At 40.2% G+C, this 24,183-nt stretch overlaps 1 protein-coding gene across 2 annotated transcripts; it reads left to right on the top strand.

The window, feature by feature from the left end:
• The first annotated feature begins 14,589 nt into the window (after nucleotides 1-14,589).
• On the top strand, nucleotides 14,590-20,292 carry LOC149912022 (sex comb on midleg-like protein 2). 2 transcript variants are annotated; one of them, XM_090132824.1, is made up of 4 exons: nucleotides 14,590-15,054; nucleotides 15,225-15,407; nucleotides 16,437-16,550; nucleotides 19,980-20,292. In XM_090132824.1, exons 1-4 carry the CDS (start codon nucleotides 15,039-15,041, stop codon nucleotides 20,189-20,191), a joined length of 525 nt encoding a protein of 174 aa, XP_089988950.1. In that variant the 5' UTR covers nucleotides 14,590-15,038; the 3' UTR covers nucleotides 20,192-20,292. The 2 variants fall into 2 exon arrangements, with proteins under 2 accessions (XP_089988950.1, XP_089988951.1); XM_090132825.1 differs by lacking the exon at nucleotides 19,980-20,292 and adding an exon at nucleotides 16,651-16,841.
• Nucleotides 20,293-24,183: the final 3,891 nt, after the last annotated feature.

The raw sequence follows: 24,183 nt of genomic DNA, 5'->3' as shown, positions 1-24,183 counted from the left end.
TTCTAAGAGTCCTGGTATTTCTGGGAGAAAATGTCTTGTTTTGTTTTATTGTTTTTAATATTTATATATTTTTTATGTTGCAATTTCAAGGAAACACTTCGATAGAAATGGCTTTTAATTCTTTTGGCATACATAGAAGATGCGAAAATGCACATCATATTTTCACATGAATGTAGTAACACAAAAAAAGTTCAAAGCAGTAACTGATACACTCAATTATAAAAGCTGCCCTTCCTGTGCAAGAAATGTAACTCAGCCCTTGGGCTAGATGCCATTCTGTGTCATTGATGTAAACCTGGCGGACAGTACAAATACTCTGAATTTAAAATGGCATGACTAAAAATGGAGTCTTTCCTCTAGCTTTTAAGTTTTAAGAAATAACATAAAATATGTACGGATGCTTGGCAACTTTTCCTTTCATTATATACAAAAGTGACTCTCTCCAAAATAACTGTCAAACTAAGAGGGACTGTCAGAAACCTATCACAGGAGGTAATCTATTTGCTCAGGTTGCTGAAGAGCAATGAAAAAGTAGATATTGAGTTTCAGTTTTCAGCACGTACATTAAAGTCCCATGCCTGTAATTAGGTCTCCTACCTTCCAAATAGAATTTTAAAAAAGTTTGATACATGATTATTTTAAATTATTTTTCTATAATTGGTTAGTGGTATTGTGGAACACATATTTAAGGATTAATGATGAGAAAGATTAGAAATCCAAAAAAGTGTAAAATTCCATGCAAACTCAATTAAGTTTCAAGGACATTTCCATCAGAAAGAATGGAAATGAAGAAAGAACGGAGCCCCCAGGCTGGTTGTTGAGTGAGAATTACTGCTTACCCAGCATCCGTTTGCTTCATCAAATGTCCCCCATCCGCTCACAGAAACCTCTCTAAGATGCTTTTCTGAAGAATATTTGGCAGCATGTTTCCCAGGGCTGATGCCTAGAGGAGAGGGTTACATGGAGACTTGCTGTCTATCTTGATGGCAAACCCCTCCTAAGTAGGAATCCAGAGCTGGTGACTCACTTTGTAGTCTTGTATAGGTCTGGGGCAAGACAACATTATGGCAGTGGGGAGATATTCATGGTCAGGCTGGACAGGCCTCTGAGGTCTCTGACCTCTGTGGGTGTCCCTGTTCATTACTGGGGAACTGGACTCAATGGTCTGTAAGAGTCCCTTCCAACTCAAAAAAAAATTCTATGATTCTATGATTCTATGAATATTCCTGGTTTTATTACAAGTACAAATACTGATAAAGCCTACATTCAAATTGTTTATTCCTTGCTTTTGGAGAAGCTAAAACACTAGCACTAAGAGTTTTAATCAACGTAGATAATAGCTTGTCAGTTGTTATGCACAGTGGTACGTGCACCCAGTTTGAAATTTCAGTGCCATTAATGTTTTAAATTTTTTAAGTGATATGACACAGTACATGCAATCAACAATAACGAACATACCATGGTTCAGGACCCCTGATCTCTCAGCTAGTAATTTAAAATATTTTCATGTGTAGAGACAAGACAAGTATTATGTCCTAAATGGAGTCTAGGTCCCCAGCACTATTTCTCTCTCTATTTGATCCCTAAAAACAACTGTTTTCTTGCCAAAGATTTCTTCTTTTAAGAACGTTGCAACAAAACGCTGCTGGCATGCCATACAGAGACTTCCTAGCCTAGAAGGAAAAAAAAAAATGTCAAGCAGCAGCTATTCAGTTTGAGATGTAAGGATAATTTATCTGTAGGCATGGCATTAATATGTAGCAGAACTAAACCTATTCCTTAATAGAGGACGTAAGAGAACGAACACTGACCTAAGAGACCAGGGAATGGGAGAAAGGAGGAAGCAGCAAATTTAACATGTGGAATCACTTGCCTGGAAGCTAAAGAGATTAGCTGGAAACTTTTCACTCACTTGGTTAAGGTATTAAGAACACAACCATTATGTATGGATAAGATTATGAGAATGACTTGAATTAATAAAGCTGATACTCCACTCATGCTGAGCTTACTTGACAAATGTATAGCTTGTATAGCTGCAGCTGTTGAGATGCACAAGCTCTGCTTATTACCAACAACCTAACCGTACAGTGTACATGTAATTCAACTTTGCTATTGCTAGACTCTGATTTAAGAACTGTTCAGAAAATCCTGGACTCCCAGTGATATAAAGTATACTCCACCAGGACTATCTTAATAAAGTAGTTCACAAACATACATTCTTGACTATGCTTAAGGAGTTACAAAAGTGATAGAATCTCACTGCAGGTTACTTCAGTTCTTTCTCCCTACCCTAGGTTCACAAACAAGTGAAGAAACAAAAAAATTAGAAACATCTTCACATTCCAGTTATCATTTCCCCTCCATGATGGCCAGATTTCAGAAATCCAAAGACTGTTTTGGATTGATAGGCACAATCCACACAAGCTTGTACAGCTTGTTGAAGTACCACGTTGACAGGACCTGGTCCAAAGTGATCTGGAAGCTCCTGAACCTTTTTCTTATCCAGGTGAGGCCCAGAATTTCCATGCTTGTTGACATAAACACACACTGAAAAAGAACAAGCCATATTTATACAGAATATTTCTGCTTTCTTCACACCTAGTGCACACAGAATAGAGACATGTTTCACGTGCTAGAACTGCATTGTTTCTTAAGTCCCAAATTCACTCCCATCTGACCTCTAAAGCCTTTCCGTACCCTGCTAACGTACAAAGCTATCACAACCTGCATCTCTACTCACGCAATAGTCCCAGCAAAGCAAGAACTACCAGTACATGCTCTAAACTACCAAAAATCTATTCTTAAAAGTTGTCCTTGCTGCCCTATTTTTTCTCAGATTTGAGACGATACAACAAACCAAACCCTATAGCATACGCCTGCTATTGGTGCCCATTCTGAAGCACCCACACAGCGTTAATAATGTCTGTGCACAATGGTCAGTATCTGCTGTCTTCAGCAACCATGCATGTATGATTTCCACACTACAGTCTGACTTTCAGTGCTAAACAAAAGAACAGTACTTACCTGGAAACTGTGCAAAGTGGTTTAAGGCTTATCATGAAAGTAATCAAATAGGACTATTGAAAACAGAGACAATGTCCTCTTGAGGGAAGAAAACAGGTCTTTCTTACAGCAAATGTCATCCAATTGGGAGAAAATCTCCTCTCTTGGGGAGAAAAGTGGTCTTTCTGAGAGAAGGTGTCCACTTCTTGGCTGCAAGTGTCCCATTTGGCATTGTCATGGAGGCTTTTTGGGGAGAAAGCGTGTGGCAGTTGTAAGAGAAGGGGTATTTCTGGGAGCAAATCTCCTCTTTTTGGAAGAGAAGGTGAAATTTCCAAGGGAAAAGTGGCATTTCTGGGAGGAAATGACATAGCTGGGGGAGAAAAGTGGGAACCGGTGGGAAAGAATATCTTGTACTGGAGAGCAACGGTGGTCTTTTTGGTGTGCCAAGTGGTCTCTTGGGGAGAAAACGTGGTAAACAGGGGAGACAATGTCCTCTGGAGTAGTGTCAAGTAGTATTTGGGAGAGCAAACGTCAGGTATTTCTCGGAAACCGGCTGTTTCTGGGAGATAGTAGCAGACTTGGTTGGAAAATGACAGGTGTTTGTGAGAAAGCTGGTATTTTGGGAAAAAAAGGCCGTTTTTTAAAGAATAAGCTGGCATTTCTGGGAGAATATGTCCCATCTTTGGGAGAAAACGGGTGTATGTGGGAGAAAATGTCGTGTATTTGGGAGAAAGCTGGTGTACGTGGGAGAAAAGGCCACTGTGATGGGAGTCAGTGTGATCTTGAGGAGTGGAAAGCAGTATTCTTGAGATGAAACGTGAGGTATTTCTAAGAGTCCTGGTATTTCTGGGAGAAAATGTCTTGTTTTGTTTTATTGTTTTTAATATTTATATATTTTTTATGTTGCAATTTCAAGGAAACACTTCGATAGAAATGGCTTTTAATTCTTTTGGCATACATAGAAGATGCGAAAATGCACATCATATTTTCACATGAATGTAGTAACACAAAAAAAGTTCAAAGCAGTAACTGATACACTCAATTATAAAAGCTGCCCTTCCTGTGCAAGAAATGTAACTCAGCCCTTGGGCTAGATGCCATTCTGTGTCATTGATGTAAACCTGGCGGACAGTACAAATACTCTGAATTTAAAATGGCATGACTAAAAATGGAGTCTTTCCTCTAGCTTTTAAGTTTTAAGAAATAACATAAAATATGTACGGATGCTTGGCAACTTTTCCTTTCATTATATACAAAAGTGACTCTCTCCAAAATAACTGTCAAACTAAGAGGGACTGTCAGAAACCTATCACAGGAGGTAATCTATTTGCTCAGGTTGCTGAAGAGCAATGAAAAAGTAGATATTGAGTTTCAGTTTTCAGCACGTACATTAAAGTCCCATGCCTGTAATTAGGTCTCCTACCTTCCAAATAGAATTTTAAAAAAGTTTGATACATGATTATTTTAAATTATTTTTCTATAATTGGTTAGTGGTATTGTGGAACACATATTTAAGGATTAATGATGAGAAAGATTAGAAATCCAAAAAAGTGTAAAATTCCATGCAAACTCAATTAAGTTTCAAGGACATTTCCATCAGAAAGAATGGAAATGAAGAAAGAACGGAGCCCCCAGGCTGGTTGTTGAGTGAGAATTACTGCTTACCCAGCATCCGTTTGCTTCATCAAATGTCCCCCATCCGCTCACAGAAACCTCTCTAAGATGCTTTTCTGAAGAATATTTGGCAGCATGTTTCCCAGGGCTGATGCCTAGAGGAGAGGGTTACATGGAGACTTGCTGTCTATCTTGATGGCAAACCCCTCCTAAGTAGGAATCCAGAGCTGGTGACTCACTTTGTAGTCTTGTATAGGTCTGGGGCAAGACAACATTATGGCAGTGGGGAGATATTCATGGTCAGGCTGGACAGGCCTCTGAGGTCTCTGACCTCTGTGGGTGTCCCTGTTCATTACTGGGGAACTGGACTCAATGGTCTGTAAGAGTCCCTTCCAACTCAAAAAAAAATTCTATGATTCTATGATTCTATGAATATTCCTGGTTTTATTACAAGTACAAATACTGATAAAGCCTACATTCAAATTGTTTATTCCTTGCTTTTGGAGAAGCTAAAACACTAGCACTAAGAGTTTTAATCAACGTAGATAATAGCTTGTCAGTTGTTATGCACAGTGGTACGTGCACCCAGTTTGAAATTTCAGTGCCATTAATGTTTTTAATTTTTTAAGTGATATGACACAGTACATGCAATCAACAATAACGAACATACCATGGTTCAGGACCCCTGATCTCTCAGCTAGTAATTTAAAATATTTTCATGTGTAGAGACAAGACAAGTATTATGTCCTAAATGGAGTCTAGGTCCCCAGCACTATTTCTCTCTCTATTTGATCCCTAAAAACAACTGTTTTCTTGCCAAAGATTTCTTCTTTTAAGAACGTTGCAACAAAACGCTGCTGGCATGCCATACAGAGACTTCCTAGCCTAGAAGGAAAAAAAAAAATGTCAAGCAGCAGCTATTCAGTTTGAGATGTAAGGATAATTTATCTGTAGGCATGGCATTAATATGTAGCAGAACTAAACCTATTCCTTAATAGAGGACGTAAGAGAACGAACACTGACCTAAGAGACCAGGGAATGGGAGAAAGGAGGAAGCAGCAAATTTAACATGTGGAATCACTTGCCTGGAAGCTAAAGAGATTAGCTGGAAACTTTTCACTCACTTGGTTAAGGTATTAAGAACACAACCATTATGTATGGATAAGATTATGAGAATGACTTGAATTAATAAAGCTGATACTCCACTCATGCTGAGCTTACTTGACAAATGTATAGCTTGTATAGCTGCAGCTGTTGAGATGCACAAGCTCTGCTTATTACCAACAACCTAACCGTACAGTGTACATGTAATTCAACTTTGCTATTGCTAGACTCTGATTTAAGAACTGTTCAGAAAATCCTGGACTCCCAGTGATATAAAGTATACTCCACCAGGACTATCTTAATAAAGTAGTTCACAAACATACATTCTTGACTATGCTTAAGGAGTTACAAAAGTGATAGAATCTCACTGCAGGTTACTTCAGTTCTTTCTCCCTACCCTAGGTTCACAAACAAGTGAAGAAACAAAAAAATTAGAAACATCTTCACATTCCAGTTATCATTTCCCCTCCATGATGGCCAGATTTCAGAAATCCAAAGACTGTTTTGGATTGATAGGCACAATCCACACAAGCTTGTACAGCTTGTTGAAGTACCACGTTGACAGGACCTGGTCCAAAGCGATCTGGAAGCTCCTGAACCTTTTTCTTATCCAGGTGAGGCCCAGAATTTCCATGCTTGTTGACATAAACACACACTGAAAAAGAACAAGCCATATTTATACAGAATATTTCTGCTTTCTTCACACCTAGTGCACACAGAATAGAGACATGTTTCACGTGCTAGAACTGCATTGTTTCTTAAGTCCCAAATTCACTCCCATCTGACCTCTAAAGCCTTTCCGTACCCTGCTAACGTACAAAGCTATCACAACCTGCATCTCTACTCACGCAATAGTCCCAGCAAAGCAAGAACTACCAGTACATGCTCTAAACTACCAAAAATCTATTCTTAAAAGTTGTCCTTGCTGCCCTATTTTTTCTCAGATTTGAGACGATACAACAAACCAAACCCTATAGCATACGCCTGCTATTGGTGCCCATTCTGAAGCACCCACACAGCGTTAATAATGTCTGTGCACAATGGTCAGTATCTGCTATCTTCAGCAACCATGCATGTATGATTTCCACACTACAGTCTGACTTTCAGTGCTAAACAAAAGAACAGTACTTACCTGGAAACTGTGCAAAGTGGTTTAAGGCTTATCATGAAAGTAATCAAATAGGACTATTGAAAACAGAGACAATGTCCTCTTGAGGGAAGAAAACAGGTCTTTCTCACAGCAAATGTCATCCAATTGGGAGAAAATCTCCTCTCTTGGGGAGAAAAGTGGTCTTTCTGAGAGAAGGTGTCCTCTTCTTGGCTGCAAGTGTCCCATTTGGCATTGTCATGGAGGCTTTTTGGGGAGAAAGCGTGTGGCAGTTGTAAGAGAAGGGGTATTTCTGGGAGCAAATCTCCTCTTTTTGGAAGAGAAGGTGAAATTTCCAAGGGAAAAGTGGCATTTCTGGGAGGAAATGACATAGCTGGGGGAGAAAAGTGGGAACCGGTGGGAAAGAATATCTTGTACTGGAGAGCAACGGTGGTCTTTTTGGTGTGCCAAGTGGTCTCTTGGGGAGAAAACGTGGTAAATAGGGGAGACAATGTCCTCTGGAGGAGTGTCAAGTAGTATTTGGGAGAGCAAACGTCAGGTATTTCTCGGAAACCGGCTGTTTCTGGGAGATAGTAGCAGACTTGGTTGGAAAATGACAGGTGTTTGTGAGAAAGCTGGTATTTTGGGAAAAAAAAAGGCCGTTTTTTAAAGAATAAGCTGGCATTTCTGGGAGAATATGTCCCATCTTTGGGAGAAAACGGGTGTATGTGGGAGAAAATGTCGTGTATTTGGGAGAAAGCTGGTGTATGTGGGAGAAAAGGCCATTGTGATGGGAGTCAGTGTGATCTTGAGGAGTGGAAAGCAGTATTCTTGAGATGAAACGTGAGGTATTTCTAAGAGTCCTGGTATTTCTGGGAGAAAATGTCTTGTTTTGTTTTATTGTTTTTAATATTTATATATTTTTTATGTTGCAATTTCAAGGAAACACTTCGATAGAAATGGCTTTTAATTCTTTTGGCATACATAGAAGATGCGAAAATGCACATCATATTTTCACATGAATGTAGTAACACAAAAAAAGTTCAAAGCAGTAACTGATACACTCAATTATAAAAGCTGCCCTTCCTGTGCAAGAAATGTAACTCAGCCCTTGGGCTAGATGCCATTCTGTGTCATTGATGTAAACCTGGCGGACAGTACAAATACTCCGAATTTAAAATGGCATGACTAAAAATGGAGTCTTTCCTCTAGCTTTTAAGTTTTAAGAAATAACATAAAATATGTACGTATGCTTGGCAACTTTTCCTTTCATTATATACAAAAGTGACTCTCTCCAAAATAACTGTCAAACTAAGAGGGACTGTCAGAAACCTATCACAGGAGGTAATCTATTTGCTCAGGTTGCTGAAGAGCAATGAAAAAGTAGATATTGAGTTTCAGTTTTCAGCACGTACATTAAAGTCCCATGCCTGTAATTAGGTCTCCTACCTTCCAAATAGAATTTTAAAAAAGTTTGATACATGATTATTTTAAATTATTTTTCTATAATTGGTTAGTGGTATTGTGGAACACATATTTAAGGATTAATGATGAGAAAGATTAGAAATCCAAAAAAGTGTAAAATTCCATGCAAACTCAATTAAGTTTCAAGGACATTTCCATCAGAAAGAATGGAAATGAAGAAAGAACGGAGCCCCCAGGCTGGTTGTTGAGTGAGAATTACTGCTTACCCAGCATCCGTTTGCTTCATCAAATGTCCCCCATCCGCTCACAGAAACCTCTCTAAGATGCTTTTCTGAAGAATATTTGGCAGCATGTTTCCCAGGGCTGATGCCTAGAGGAGAGGGTTACATGGAGACTTGCTGTCTATCTTGATGGCAAACCCCTCCTAAGTAGGAATCCAGAGCTGGTGACTCACTTTGTAGTCTTGTATAGGTCTGGGGCAAGACAACATTATGGCAGTGGGGAGATATTCATGGTCAGGCTGGACAGGCCTCTGAGGTCTCTGACCTCTGTGGGTGTCCCTGTTCATTACTGGGGAACTGGACTCAATGGTCTGTAAGAGTCCCTTCCAACTCAAAAAAAAATTCTATGATTCTATGATTCTATGAATATTCCTGGTTTTATTACAAGTACAAATACTGATAAAGCCTACATTCAAATTGTTTATTCCTTGCTTTTGGAGAAGCTAAAACACTAGCACTAAGAGTTTTAATCAACGTAGATAATAGCTTGTCAGTTGTTATGCACAGTGGTACGTGCACCCAGTTTGAAATTTCAGTGCCATTAATGTTTTTAATTTTTTAAGTGATATGACACAGTACATGCAATCAACAATAACGAACATACCATGGTTCAGGACCCCTGATCTCTCAGCTAGTAATTTAAAATATTTTCATGTGTAGAGACAAGACAAGTATTATGTCCTAAATGGAGTCTAGGTCCCCAGCACTATTTCTCTCTCTATTTGATCCCTAAAAACAACTGTTTTCTTGCCAAAGATTTCTTCTTTTAAGAACGTTGCAACAAAACGCTGCTGGCATGCCATACAGAGACTTCCTAGCCTAGAAGGAAAAAAAAAAATGTCAAGCAGCAGCTATTCAGTTTGAGATGTAAGGATAATTTATCTGTAGGCATGGCATTAATATGTAGCAGAACTAAACCTATTCCTTAATAGAGGACGTAAGAGAACGAACACTGACCTAAGAGACCAGGGAATGGGAGAAAGGAGGAAGCAGCAAATTTAACATGTGGAATCACTTGCCTGGAAGCTAAAGAGATTAGCTGGAAACTTTTCACTCACTTGGTTAAGGTATTAAGAACACAACCATTATGTATGGATAAGATTATGAGAATGACTTGAATTAATAAAGCTGATACTCCACTCATGCTGAGCTTACTTGACAAATGTATAGCTTGTATAGCTGCAGCTGTTGAGATGCACAAGCTCTGCTTATTACCAACAACCTAACCGTACAGTGTACATGTAATTCAACTTTGCTATTGCTAGACTCTGATTTAAGAACTGTTCAGAAAATCCTGGACTCCCAGTGATATAAAGTATACTCCACCAGGACTATCTTAATAAAGTAGTTCACAAACATACATTCTTGACTATGCTTAAGGAGTTACAAAAGTGATAGAATCTCACTGCAGGTTACTTCAGTTCTTTCTCCCTACCCTAGGTTCACAAACAAGTGAAGAAACAAAAAAATTAGAAACATCTTCACATTCCAGTTATCATTTCCCCTCCATGATGGCCAGATTTCAGAAATCCAAAGACTGTTTTGGATTGATAGGCACAATCCACACAAGCTTGTACAGCTTGTTGAAGTACCACGTTGACAGGACCTGGTCCAAAGCGATCTGGAAGCTCCTGAACCTTTTTCTTATCCAGGTGAGGCCCAGAATTTCCATGCTTGTTGACATAAACACACACTGAAAAAGAACAAGCCATATTTATACAGAATATTTCTGCTTTCTTCACACCTAGTGCACACAGAATAGAGACATGTTTCACGTGCTAGAACTGCATTGTTTCTTAAGTCCCAAATTCACTCCCATCTGACCTCTAAAGCCTTTCCGTACCCTGCTAACGTACAAAGCTATCACAACCTGCATCTCTACTCACGCAATAGTCCCAGCAAAGCAAGAACTACCAGTACATGCTCTAAACTACCAAAAATCTATTCTTAAAAGTTGTCCTTGCTGCCCTATTTTTTCTCAGATTTGAGACGATACAACAAACCAAACCCTATAGCATACGCCTGCTATTGGTGCCCATTCTGAAGCACCCACACAGCGTTAATAATGTCTGTGCACAATGGTCAGTATCTGCTATCTTCAGCAACCATGCATGTATGATTTCCACACTACAGTCTGACTTTCAGTGCTAAACAAAAGAACAGTACTTACCTGGAAACTGTGCAAAGTGGTTTAAGGCTTATCATGAAAGTAATCAAATAGGACTATTGAAAACAGAGACAATGTCCTCTTGAGGGAAGAAAACAGGTCTTTCTCACAGCAAATGTCATCCAATTGGGAGAAAATCTCCTCTCTTGGGGAGAAAAGTGGTCTTTCTGAGAGAAGGTGTCCTCTTCTTGGCTGCAAGTGTCCCATTTGGCATTGTCATGGAGGCTTTTTGGGGAGAAAGCGTGTGGCAGTTGTAAGAGAAGGGGTATTTCTGGGAGCAAATCTCCTCTTTTTGGAAGAGAAGGTGAAATTTCCAAGGGAAAAGTGGCATTTCTGGGAGGAAATGACATAGCTGGGGGAGAAAAGTGGGAACCGGTGGGAAAGAATATCTTGTACTGGAGAGCAACGGTGGTCTTTTTGGTGTGCCAAGTGGTCTCTTGGGGAGAAAACGTGGTAAACAGGGGAGACAATGTCCTCTGGAGGAGTGTCAAGTAGTATTTGGGAGAGCAAACGTCAGGTATTTCTCGGAAACTGGCTGTTTCTGGGAGATAGTAGCAGACTTGGTTGGAAAATGACAGGTGTTTGTGAGAAAGCTGGTATTTTGGGAAAAAAAAGGCCGTTTTTTAAAGAATAAGCTGGCATTTCTGGGAGAATATGTCCCATCTTTGGGAGAAAACGGGTGTATGTGGGAGAAAATGTCGTGTATTTGGGAGAAAGCTGGTGTATGTGGGAGAAAAGGCCATTGTGATGGGAGTCAGTGTGATCTTGAGGAGTGGAAAGCAGTATTCTTGAGATGAAACGTGAGGTATTTCTAAGAGTCCTGGTATTTCTGGGAGAAAATGTCTTGTTTTGTTTTATTGTTTTTAATATTTATATATTTTTTATGTTGCAATTTCAAGGAAACACTTCGATAGAAATGGCTTTTAATTCTTTTGGCATACATAGAAGATGCGAAAATGCACATCATATTTTCACATGAATGTAGTAACACAAAAAAAGTTCAAAGCAGTAACTGATACACTCAATTATAAAAGCTGCCCTTCCTGTGCAAGAAATGTAACTCAGCCCTTGGGCTAGATGCCATTCTGTGTCATTGATGTAAACCTGGCGGACAGTACAAATACTCCGAATTTAAAATGGCATGACTAAAAATGGAGTCTTTCCTCTAGCTTTTAAGTTTTAAGAAATAACATAAAATATGTACGTATGCTTGGCAACTTTTCCTTTCATTATATACAAAAGTGACTCTCTCTAAAATAACTGTCAAACTAAGAGGGACTGTCAGAAACCTATCACAGGAGGTAATCTATTTGCTCAGGTTGCTGAAGAGCAATGAAAAAGTAGATATTGAGTTTCAGTTTTCAGCACGTACATTAAAGTCCCATGCCTGTAATTAGGTCTCCTACCTTCCAAATAGAATTTTAAAAAAGTTTGATACATGATTATTTTAAATTATTTTTCTATAATTGGTTAGTGGTATTGTGGAACACATATTTAAGGATTAATGATGAGAAAGATTAGAAATCCAAAAAAGTGTAAAATTCCATGCAAACTCAATTAAGTTTCAAGGACATTTCCATCAGAAAGAATGGAAATGAAGAAAGAACGGAGCCCCCAGGCTGGTTGTTGAGTGAGAATTACTGCTTACCCAGCATCCATTTGCTTCATCAAATGTCCCCCATCCGCTCACAGAAACCTCTCTAAGATGCTTTTCTGAAGAATATTTGGCAGCATGTTTCCCAGGGCTGATGCCTAGAGGAGAGGGTTACATGGAGACTTGCTGTCTATCTTGATGGCAAACCCCTCCTAAGTAGGAATCCAGAGCTGGTGACTCACTTTGTAGTCTTGTATAGGTCTGGGGCAAGACAACATTATGGCAGTGGGGAGATATTCATGGTCAGGCTGGACAGGCCTCTGAGGTCTCTGACCTCTGTGGGTGTCCCTGTTCATTACTGGGGAACTGGACTCAATGGTCGGTAAGAGTCCCTTCCAACTCAAAAAAAAATTCTATGATTCTATGATTCTATGAATATTCCTGGTTTTATTACAAGTACAAATACTGATAAAGCCTACATTCAAATTGTTTATTCCTTGCTTTTGGAGAAGCTAAAACACTAGCACTAAGAGTTTTAATCAACGTAGATAATAGCTTGTCAGTTGTTATGCACAGTGGTACGTGCACCCAGTTTGAAATTTCAGTGCCATTAATGTTTTAAATTTTTTAAGTGATATGACACAGTACATGCAATCAACAATAACGAACATACCATGGTTCAGGACCCCTGATCTCTCAGCTAGTAATTTAAAATATTTTCATGTGTAGAGACAAGACAAGTATTATGTCCTAAATGGAGTCTAGGTCCCCAGCACTATTTCTCTCTCTATTTGATCCCTAAAAACAACTGTTTTCTTGCCAAAGATTTCTTCTTTTAAGAACGTTGCAACAAAACGCTGCTGGCATGCCATACAGAGACTTCCTAGCCTAGAAGGAAAAAAAAAAATGTCAAGCAGCAGCTATTCAGTTTGAGATGTAAGGATAATTTATCTGTAGGCATGGCATTAATATGTAGCAGAACTAAACCTATTCCTTAATAGAGGACGTAAGAGAACGAACACTGACCTAAGAGACCAGGGAATGGGAGAAAGGAGGAAGCAGCAAATTTAACATGTGGAATCACTTGCCTGGAAGCTAAAGAGATTAGCTGGAAACTTTTCACTCACTTGGTTAAGGTATTAAGAACACAACCATTATGTATGGATAAGATTATGAGAATGACTTGAATTAATAAAGCTGATACTCCACTCATGCTGAGCTTACTTGACAAATGTATAGCTTGTATAGCTGCAGCTGTTGAGATGCACAAGCTCTGCTTATTACCAACAACCTAACCGTACAGTGTACATGTAATTCAACTTTGCTATTGCTAGACTCTGATTTAAGAACTGTTCAGAAAATCCTGGACTCCCAGTGATATAAAGTATACTCCACCAGGACTATCTTAATAAAGTAGTTCACAAACATACATTCTTGACTATGCTTAAGGAGTTACAAAAGTGATAGAATCTCACTGCAGGTTACTTCAGTTCTTTCTCCCTACCCTAGGTTCACAAACAAGTGAAGAAACAAAAAAATTAGAAACATCTTCACATTCCAGTTATCATGTCTGCAATCCAAGATTACAGCTTTGTGAGTGCGGGAGATATTTCCATCCTCCTGATGGCTGAGCCGAGAGGGAAAAAGGGGAGGGGAACAAAAAACGTCCATCTATGAGGCGAAAGCTCCCGAACGATAAGCCCCGGGTACAATCCCGCGGCACCAACCCCGGCCCGCAGCGGGGCCTCACCCGGCCACCGCCCTCAGCGGCCCCACCCGCAGCCCCGCGCCCGTTGCTCGGCAGCTGCGAGCCAACCGAGCCTGCCGGGAAGGCGGAGGGGCAGCACCACGGATAGCTACTATTGGTCGAAGGAGGTGAGGGCGGAGCTCGAGGACGGCCGTCTTCTTCGCTATTGGCGGAAAGAGCCGTCAGTGCGGGGCGGGGGGCGGGGCCTTGCGGCTAGCGGGGCGGCGTTGAACGCCGCGTTAGGGCGGGGGAACGGAGCGAGGGGGCGGCGGCGGCGGCGGCGGTCGAGGGTAAGCGAGCCGCCGGCTGCGAGGAGAGCGGCGCGAGGTAGGGAGCGGCGCGGGGGCCGTCCTCACCTGTCACCGGGCGCTCCGCCCTCCCTCCTCGCGGCCCCCGGGCTCCGGCCGCGGCCGCGGCCCCTCGCGGTAGCGGCCGGGCTGGGGCTGTGCTTTCGTCTAAGGGGACCCTCGTCCGAGGGAGGGCGGCAGGCAGGCAGGCAGGCTGCGCGCGCGGTGCCACCGGCTGTGCGCCGCCGCGCGGACGGATGCCGGCTGCCCTCAGGTAGGTGGGAGGGGGGCGGAGAGGGCAGACCCCGGGAAGGCCGCCTCTGGGCGCGAGGGCTCCCCGCCGCCGTCGCTGCGGCAGGCGGCACCCCGGAGTGGCGCTGCGCGAGGGGGGGAGCGGCTGGGGGCTGCGGCTGGGGGCTGCGGTTGGGGGCCGCCTCCGTGCGCGGGGCGGGGGGAGTTGCGAGGGCAGAGCCGCGCGACTTCTTATTCGTATAGCCGCGCTTCTTTTCACAGCAACGTGAGTAGCTGTAAAACACATAATTCACCCTAAATTAAGTTGTTTAAATTGGAGATAAACAGATGTCTTAGACCTGCTTCTCTTATAAGAAATCTCCCTGTAAGTAAGTCGGCACGCGTGTTGTACCCTGATGAGCATTTTGATCCTGGAACCCTTTTATAGATGAAGTTGATGTATTTCTTCAAGTTCTCATAGAGCAAATTTAAAGTGGCATGGATCCAATGGAAGGTACAACCAGTTCTTTGGATATAAACGTGTTAAACACCAGAAAGATTGTTTATTCCTCTCATGTCTTGCATGTTTTAAATCAAAGCTGAATGTCTTCTCCTTTACTTGTTAGTGTTTTGCTATACTTCGTGATGCTCAGGGGCTGTTTGACATCTTCTTCTTATTCGCAGCTTCCTTTGATGGGGAGAAGCATGCCATCAATCTTCCTTCTGTAAACAGTGCATCGTTTGTCCTACGTTTCTTGGAGAAACTCTGCCACAGTCTTCAATGCGATAATCTTTTCAGTAGCCAGCCTTTCAGCCCCTACATGGGGTGTGCACGTAGTCCCACGGAGTACGATAGGAACAAACCAGGTACTATCAAACAGCTGTTGTTTACAAGTACTGATATTTTTGATAAGTGTGGTTACTTTATGAAATTTAACATTTTAATCTGCTTTGCTATAACTTTAATTGATTGAAATGAATACTCTTCAGTTCTTAGAGGATTCGTTCCAGAGCACAAGTGCTGTGGCAGGTTGGGATAGCTCATACCACATGTGCAGAAATCATTTTGTTCTGCTAACTCTTTCTTGTGGTCAAGTAGGAATTGTACCACTGGGTTACTAAAAGGACAGACTCAAAACTTCACATTTTGCCTGTTCAATTTATGTTTGAATCATAAAATAACCTTGGAGAAAGATGCTTACTACCTTATAAGAAGGGGCTTGCTCTGAGAGATGATTCAGTTCAGCCTATCCTACAACATTAAATACTCTTTTCTTCCTTCTTTGTTCACCTTGCTCAGTGGCGGCTCCAAAATTTTAAATTCTGCAGCATACAGTCTAGTAGAGAAGGTGGGTTTTGCAGCTGGCTGCTTGTGACATTTTATGTGAGTTTTGGTACTCTGGGGGTATATAGAGTGAGAGGGAAATAACATGCTCAGGGTCTCCCATCAAATGGCTTGCAGTGCTGGTATTACGAGTCCCGGTCCAAGGGTTATCAGGAGCCATAGCTGAGAAAACTTTGACATCAATGCAGTTTCAGTCTTAGAGGTGCTGCTTTAGAAAATAAAGTATTGTGGTGGTTTTGGTGTTTCGGTTTTTATTTGTTTTGTTTTGTTTTTTTCCAGTAGAGAAATTGTATTTGTTTCATTTCATCAAATAAAAGTCATTTGCTTTAATACTTTTCAGGAAAGTAGCCTAAATTTGGAAATTTGGATGATGATAGTATAAACTAAGCTGTTACTTCAGCTTTTGAAGTTTGTATTGAATGACCGATTCTATGTGAAATGGATTTGTTACCTGGTGAATGACTTGATGTATGTTTTTGCTTTTGTACTTTGACTTTCCCTGTGAGCATTTTTATACCATAATAAATTGGTGATATCTTTCCTTTTCACAGCAAAAGAAGAAATACGTGAAAACGGAAGTGTTAAACGATACTCTCAGGACTCTCCACCATACACAGCTCCCCTTTCCCCTAAGCTTCCGAGGAGTGATGCTCATCCATCTGAAGGTGATTACATTGTGTTGTAATACATATGAGGATTACGTATGATTTTGGTATTTTTAGTCAAAAGGACTGAGTATAGTGTATTTCTCTGGTATGTCTATAGCCCTTGACAGCTGAGAATGGAGATATTTATTGATCAGTGGCATGGATTTTGTGCTTATGGACGATCTACTGCAAGTTCAAGAAGTCTTTCTCCTAAACATGTCAGTCTTTTTTGTGAAATCACTCAGGCAGATAGGTGACATTTGAAGCTTCCTGTATGGCTATTTAGTAGAAAAACAATTCCCTTGAAATGGATACTCTGCTTTTGCTACTTGTCAAACCATGGTAACTTGTTGATGTGACTCATCCCATCTGATACTTTCTATTGCTGTGGTATATTTGCATAGTATTTCCAAAGGCTTTTGAGATTAGTCATTTGTTTCTCTTTTTTCTCTTTTTTTTTTTTTTTTTTTTGAGTTACTGGGGTTTTGTCATTTAGCCTCAGTGTGGGCAGAATAATCTTTTTCTATGGAGAGTCATAAGGCCACACTTAAATCAGAAGAGGATATCAAATTAAAATGTTAAAGCTTATTAAAAATGGTTCTTCTTACAATTTAATATAAACACAATGTATTCACTTCAATGATGTAACCACAACAAATATAAAAATTGTCAATGCAGAGCTTTCTCTGTCTTAAATAGACCCTGGTTTAGGTCTAGAACATCTCTGCAATTAAATCAGATATTTCTAGTAAGCAACTGCGTGAATAGCTGTAAAACACATAATTCTACCTAAATTAAGTTGTTTAAATTGGAGATAAACAGATGTCTTAGACCTGCTTCTCTTATAAGAAATCTCCCTGTAAGTAAGTCGGCACGCGTGTTGTACCCTGATGAGCATTTTGATCCTGGAACCCTTTTATAGATGAAGTTGATGTATTTCTTCAAATTCATTTTAATATCAAAAATGGCAGAATGTTACAGCTAAAGGGATCCATAGCACTTTCACCTAACTAGCGGCAGTGGATGCAAAGCCAACAATTTCTGCACAGGATTATTAGAAAAATGAGTAAGGAGTCATGCCTGTTTCCATTTGCCAGCAGTGTGACAAGCTTGTTTGCTGATGGCACACCCATCATCCTTTGTTTACTTTTATGGGTCTTAATCTGAATTAATTGGTCACAAAAGCCAGGAAATATTTAAATTCTCGTTATTCTTCAGAAACAGAGAGAGTTATGTATGTATATACTACAGTATATAGTATGTACGCATGTACATGTTTTTATATATACGCTATACTTATGCTTTCATACATATTTTATACGTATATACATACATACATGTATGCATGGCTTTGCAGCCTGGGGGCTCCGTTCTTTCTTCATTTCCATTCTTTCTGATGGAAATGTCCTTGAAACTTACTTGAGTTTGCATGGAATTTTACACTTTTTTGGATTTCTAATCTTTCTCATCATTAATCCTTAAATATGTGTTCCACAATACCACTAACCAATTATAGAAAAATAATTTAAAATAATCATGTATCAAACTTTTTTAAAATTCTATTTGGAAGGTAGGAGACCTAATTACAGGCATGGGACTTTAATGTATGTGCTGAAAACTGAAACTCAGTATCTACTTTTTCATTGCTCTTCAGCAACCTGAGCAAATAGATTACCTCCTGTGATAGGCTTCTGACAGTCCCTCTTAGTTTGACAGTTATTTTAGAGAGAGTCACTTTTGTATATAATGAAAGGAAAAGTTGCCAAGCATACGTACATATTTTATGTTATTTCTTAAAACTTAAAAGCTAGAGGAAAGACTCCATTTTTAGTCATGCCATTTTAAATTCAGAGTATTTGTACTGTCCGCCAGGTTTACATCAATGACACAGAATGGCATCTAGCCCAAGGGCTGAGTTACATTTCTTGCACAGGAAGGGCAGCTTTTATAATTGAGTGTATCAGTTACTGCTTTGAACTTTTTTTGTGTTACTACATTCATGTGAAAATATGATGTGCATTTTCGCATCTTCTATGTATGCCAAAAGAATTAAAAGCCATTTCTATCGAAGTGTTTCCTTGAAATTGCAACATAAAAAATATATAAATATTAAAAACAATAAAACAAAACAAGACATTTTCTCCCAGAAATACCAGGACTCTTAGAAATACCTCACGTTTCATCTCAAGAATACTGCTTTCCACTCCTCAAGATCACACTGACTCCCATCACAATGGCCTTTTCTCCCACATACACCAGCTTTCTCCCAAATACACGACATTTTCTCCCACATACACCCGTTTTCTCCCAAAGATGGGACATATTCTCCCAGAAATGCCAGCTTATTCTTTAAAAAACGGCCTTTTTTTTCCCAAAATACCAGCTTTCTCACAAACACCTGTCATTTTCCAACCAAGTCTGCTACCATCTCCCAGAAACAGCCGGTTTCCGAGAAATACCTGACGTTTGCTCTCCCAAATACTACTTGACACTCCTCCAGAGGACATTGTCTCCCCTATTTACCACGTTTTCTCCCCAAGAGACCACTTGGCACACCAAAAAGACCACCGTTGCTCTCCAGTACAAGATATTCTTTCCCACCGGTTCCCACTTTTCTCCCCCAGCTATGTCATTTCCTCCCAGAAATGCCACTTTTCCCTTGGAAATTTCACCTTCTCTTCCAAAAAGAGATTTGCTCCCAGAAATACCCCTTCTCTTACAACTGCCACACGCTTTCTCCCCAAAAAGCCTCCATGACAATGCCAAATGGGACACTTGCAGCCAAGAAGAGGACACCTTCTCTCAGAAAGACCACTTTTCTCCCCAAGAGAGGAGATTTTCTCCCAATTGGATGACATTTGCTGTGAGAAAGACCTGTTTTCTTCCCTCAAGAGGACATTGTCTCTGTTTTCAATAGTCCTATTTGATTACTTTCATGATAAGCCTTAAACCACTTTGCACAGTTTCCAGGTAAGTACTGTTCTTTTGTTTAGCACTGAAAGTCAGACTGTAGTGTGGAAATCATACATGCATGGTTGCTGAAGATAGCAGATACTGACCATTGTGCACAGACATTATTAACGCTGTGTGGGTGCTTCAGAATGGGCACCGATAGCAGGCGTATGCTATAGGGTTTGGTTTGTTGTATCGTCTCAAATCTGAGAAAAAATAGGGCAGCAAGGACAACTTTTAAGAATAGATTTTTGGTAGTTTAGAGCATGTACTGGTAGTTCTTGCTTTGCTGGGACTATTGCGTGAGTAGAGATGCAGGTTGTGATAGCTTTGTACGTTAGCAGGGTACGGAAAGGCTTTAGAGGTCAGATGGGAGTGAATTTGGGACTTAAGAAGCAATGCAGTTCTAGCACGTGAAACATGTCTCTATTCTGTGTGCACTAGGTGTGAAGAAAGCAGAAATATTCTGTATAAATATGGCTTGTTCTTTTTCAGTGTGTGTTTATGTCAACAAGCATGGAAATTCTGGGCCTCACCTGGATAAGAAAAAGGTTCAGGAGCTTCCAGATCACTTTGGACCAGGTCCTGTCAACGTGGTACTTCAACAAGCTGTACAAGCTTGTGTGGATTGTGCCTATCAATCCAAAACAGTCTTTGGATTTCTGAAATCTGGCCATCATGGAGGGGAAATGATAACTGGTATGTGAAGATGTTTCTAATTTTTTTTGTTTCTTCACTTGTTTGTGAACCTAGGGTAGGGAGAAAGAACTGAAGTAACCTGCAGTGAGATTCTATCACTTTTGTAACTCCTTAAGCATAGTCAAGAATGTATGTTTGTGAACTACTTTATTAAGATAGTCCTGGTGGAGTATACTTTATATCACTGGGAGTCCAGGATTTTCTGAACAGTTCTTAAATCAGAGTCTAGCAATAGCAAAGTTGAATTACATGTACACTGTACAGTTAGGTTGTTGGTAATAAGCAGAGCTTGTGCATCTCAACAGCTGCAGCTATACAAGCTATACATTTGTCAAGTAAGCTCAGTATGAGTGGAGTATCAGCTTTATTAATTCAAGTCATTCTCATAATCTTATCCATACATAATGGTTGTGTTCTTAATACCTTAACCAAGTGAGTGAAAAGTTTCCAGCTAATCTCTTTAGCTTCCAGGCAAGTGATTCCACATGTTAAATTTGCTGCTTCCTCCTTTCTCCCATTCCCTGGTCTCTTAGGTCAGTGTTCGTTCTCTTACGTCCTCTATTAAGGAATAGGTTTAGTTCTGCTACATATTAATGCCATGCCTACAGATAAATTATCCTTACATCTCAAACTGAATAGCTGCTGCTTGACATTTTTTTTTTCCTTCTAGGCTAGGAAGTCTCTGTATGGCATGCCAGCAACGTTTTGTTGCAACGTTCTTAAAAGAAGAAATCTTTGGCAAGAAAACAGTTGTTTTTAGGGATCAAATAGAGAGAGAAATAGTGCTGGGGACCTAGACTCCATTTAGGACATAATACTTGTCTTGTCTCTACACATGAAAATATTTTAAATTACTAGCTGAGAGATCAGGGGTCCTGAACCATGGTATGTTCATTATTGTTGATTGCATGTACTGTGTCATATCACTTAAAAAATTTAAAACATTAATGGCACTGAAATTTCAAACTGGGTGCACGTACCACTGTGCATAACAACTGACAAGCTATTATCTACGTTGATTAAAACTCTTAGTGCTAGTGTTTTAGCTTCTCCAAAAGCAAGGAATAAACAATTTGAATGTAGGCTTTATCGGTATTTGTACTTGTAATAAAACCAGGAATATTCATAGAATCATAGAATCATAGAATTTTTTTTTGAGTTGGAAGGGACTCTTACAGACCATTGAGTCCAGTTCCCCAGTAATGAACAGGGACACCCACAGAGGTCAGAGACCTCAGAGGCCTGTCCAGCCTGACCATGAATATCTCCCCACTGCCATAATGTTGTCTTGCCCCAGACCTATACAAGACTACAAAGTGAGTCACCAGCTCTGGATTCCTACTTAGGAGGGGTTTGCCATCAAGATAGACAGCAAGTCTCCATGTAACCCTCTCCTCTAGGCATCAGCCCTGGGAAACATGCTGCCAAATATTCTTCAGAAAAGCATCTTAGAGAGGTTTCTGTGAGCGGATGGGGGACATTTGATGAAGCAAACGGATGCTGGGTAAGCAGTAATTCTCACTCAACAACCAGCCTGGGGGCTCCGTTCTTTCTTCATTTCCATTCTTTCTGATGGAAATGTCCTTGAAACTTAATTGAGTTTGCATGGAATTTTACACTTTTTTGGATTTCTAATCTTTCTCATCATTAATCCTTAAATATGTGTTCCACAATACCACTAACCAATTATAGAAAAATAATTTAAAATAATCATGTATCAAACTTTTTTAAAATTCTATTTGGAAGGTAGGAGACCTAATTACAGGCATGGGACTTTAATGTATGTGCTGAAAACTGAAACTCAGTGTCTACTTTTTCATTGCTCTTCAGCAACCTGAGCAAATAGATTACCTCCTGTGATAGGTTTCTGACAGTCCCTCTTAGTTTGACAGTTATTTTGGAGAGAGTCACTTTTGTATATAATGAAAGGAAAAGTTGCCAAGCATACGTACATATTTTATGTTATTTCTTAAAACTTAAAAGCTAGAGGAAAGACTCCATTTTTAGTCATGCCATTTTAAATTCAGAGTATTTGTACTGTCCGCCAGGTTTACATCAATGACACAGAATGGCATCTAGCCCAAGGGCTGAGTTACATTTCTTGCACAGGAAGGGCAGCTTTTATAATTGAGTGTATCAGTTACTGCTTTGAACTTTTTTTGTGTTACTACATTCATGTGAAAATATGATGTGCATTTTCGCATCTTCTATGTATGCCAAAAGAATTAAAAGCCATTTCTATCGAAGTGTTTCCTTGAAATTGCAACATAAAAAATATATAAATATTAAAAACAATAAAACAAAACAAGACATTTTCTCCCAGAAATACCAGGACTCTTAGAAATACCTCACGTTTCATCTCAAGAATACTGCTTTCCACTCCTCAAGATCACACTGACTCCCATCACAGTGGCCTTTTCTCCCACGTACACCAGCTTTCTCCCAAATACACGACATTTTCTCCCACATACACCCGTTTTCTCCCAAAGATGGGACATATTCTCCCAGAAATGCCAGCTTATTCTTTAAAAAACGGCCTTTTTTTTCCCAAAATACCAGCTTTCTCACAAACACCTGTCATTTTCCAACCAAGTCTGCTACTATCTCCCAGAAACAGCCGGTTTCCGAGAAATACCTGACGTTTGCTCTCCCAAATACTACTTGACACTCCTCCAGAGGACATTGTCTCCCCTGTTTACCACGTTTTCTCCCCAAGAGACCACTTGGCACACCAAAAAGACCACCGTTGCTCTCCAGTACAAGATCTTCTTTCCCACCGGTTCCCACTTTTCTCCCCCAGCTATGTCATTTCCTCCCAGAAATGCCACTTTTCCCTTGGAAATTTCACCTTCTCTTCCAAAAAGAGGAGATTTGCTCCCAGAAATACCCCTTCTCTTACAACTGCCACACGCTTTCTCCCCAAAAAGCCTCCATGACAATGCCAAATGGGACACTTGCAGCCAAGAAGAGGACACCTTCTCTCAGAAAGACCACTTTTCTCCCCAAGAGAGGAGATTTTCTCCCAATTGGATGACATTTGCTGTGAGAAAGACCTGTTTTCTTCCCTCAAGAGGACATTGTCTCTGTTCTCAATAGTCCTATTTGATTACTTTCATGATAAGCCTTAAACCACTTTGCACAGTTTCCAGGTAAGTACTGTTCTTTTGTTTAGCACTGAAAGTCAAACTGTAGTGTGGAAATCATACATGCATGGTTGCTGAAGATAGCAGATACTGACCATTGTGCACAGACATTATTAACGCTGTGTGGGTGCTTCAGAATGGGCACCGATAGCAGGCGTATGCTATAGGGTTTGGTTTGTTGTATCGTCTCAAATCTGAGAAAAAATAGGGCAGCAAGGACAACTTTTAAGAATAGATTTTTGGTAGTTTAGAGCATGTACTGGTAGTTCTTGCTTTGCTGGGACTATTGCGTGAGTAGAGATGCAGGTTGTGATAGCTTTGTACGTTAGCAGGGTACGGAAAGGCTTTAGAGGTCAGATGGGAGTGAATTTGGGACTTAAGAAACAATGCAGTTCTAGCACGTGAAACATGTCTCTATTCTGTGTGCACTAGGTGTGAAGAAAGCAGAAATATTCTGTATAAATATGGCTTGTTCTTTTTCAGTGTGTGTTTATGTCAACAAGCATGGAAATTCTGGGCCTCACCTGGATAAGAATAAGGTTCAGGAGCTTCCAGATCACTTTGGACCAGGTCCTGTCAACGTGGTACTTCAACAAGCTGTACAAGCTTGTGTGGATTGTGCCTATCAATCCAAAACAGTCTTTGGATTTCTGAAATCTGGCCATCATGGAGGGGAAATGATAACTGGTATGTGAAGATGTTTCTAATTTTTTTTGTTTCTTCACTTGTTTGTGAACCTAGGGTAGGGAGAAAGAACTGAAGTAACCTGCAGTGAGATTCTATCACTTTTGTAACTCCTTAAGCATAGTCAAGAATGTATGTTTGTGAACTACTTTATTAAGATAGTCCTGGTGGAG

Source organism: Phasianus colchicus, unplaced genomic scaffold (genome assembly GCF_987193195.1).
Source record: "Phasianus colchicus unplaced genomic scaffold, bPhaCol1.hap1.1 HAP1_SCAFFOLD_44, whole genome shotgun sequence".
Taxonomy (NCBI): domain Eukaryota; kingdom Metazoa; phylum Chordata; class Aves; order Galliformes; family Phasianidae; genus Phasianus; species Phasianus colchicus.
This window is presented reverse-complemented; position numbering and strand designations above follow the sequence as displayed.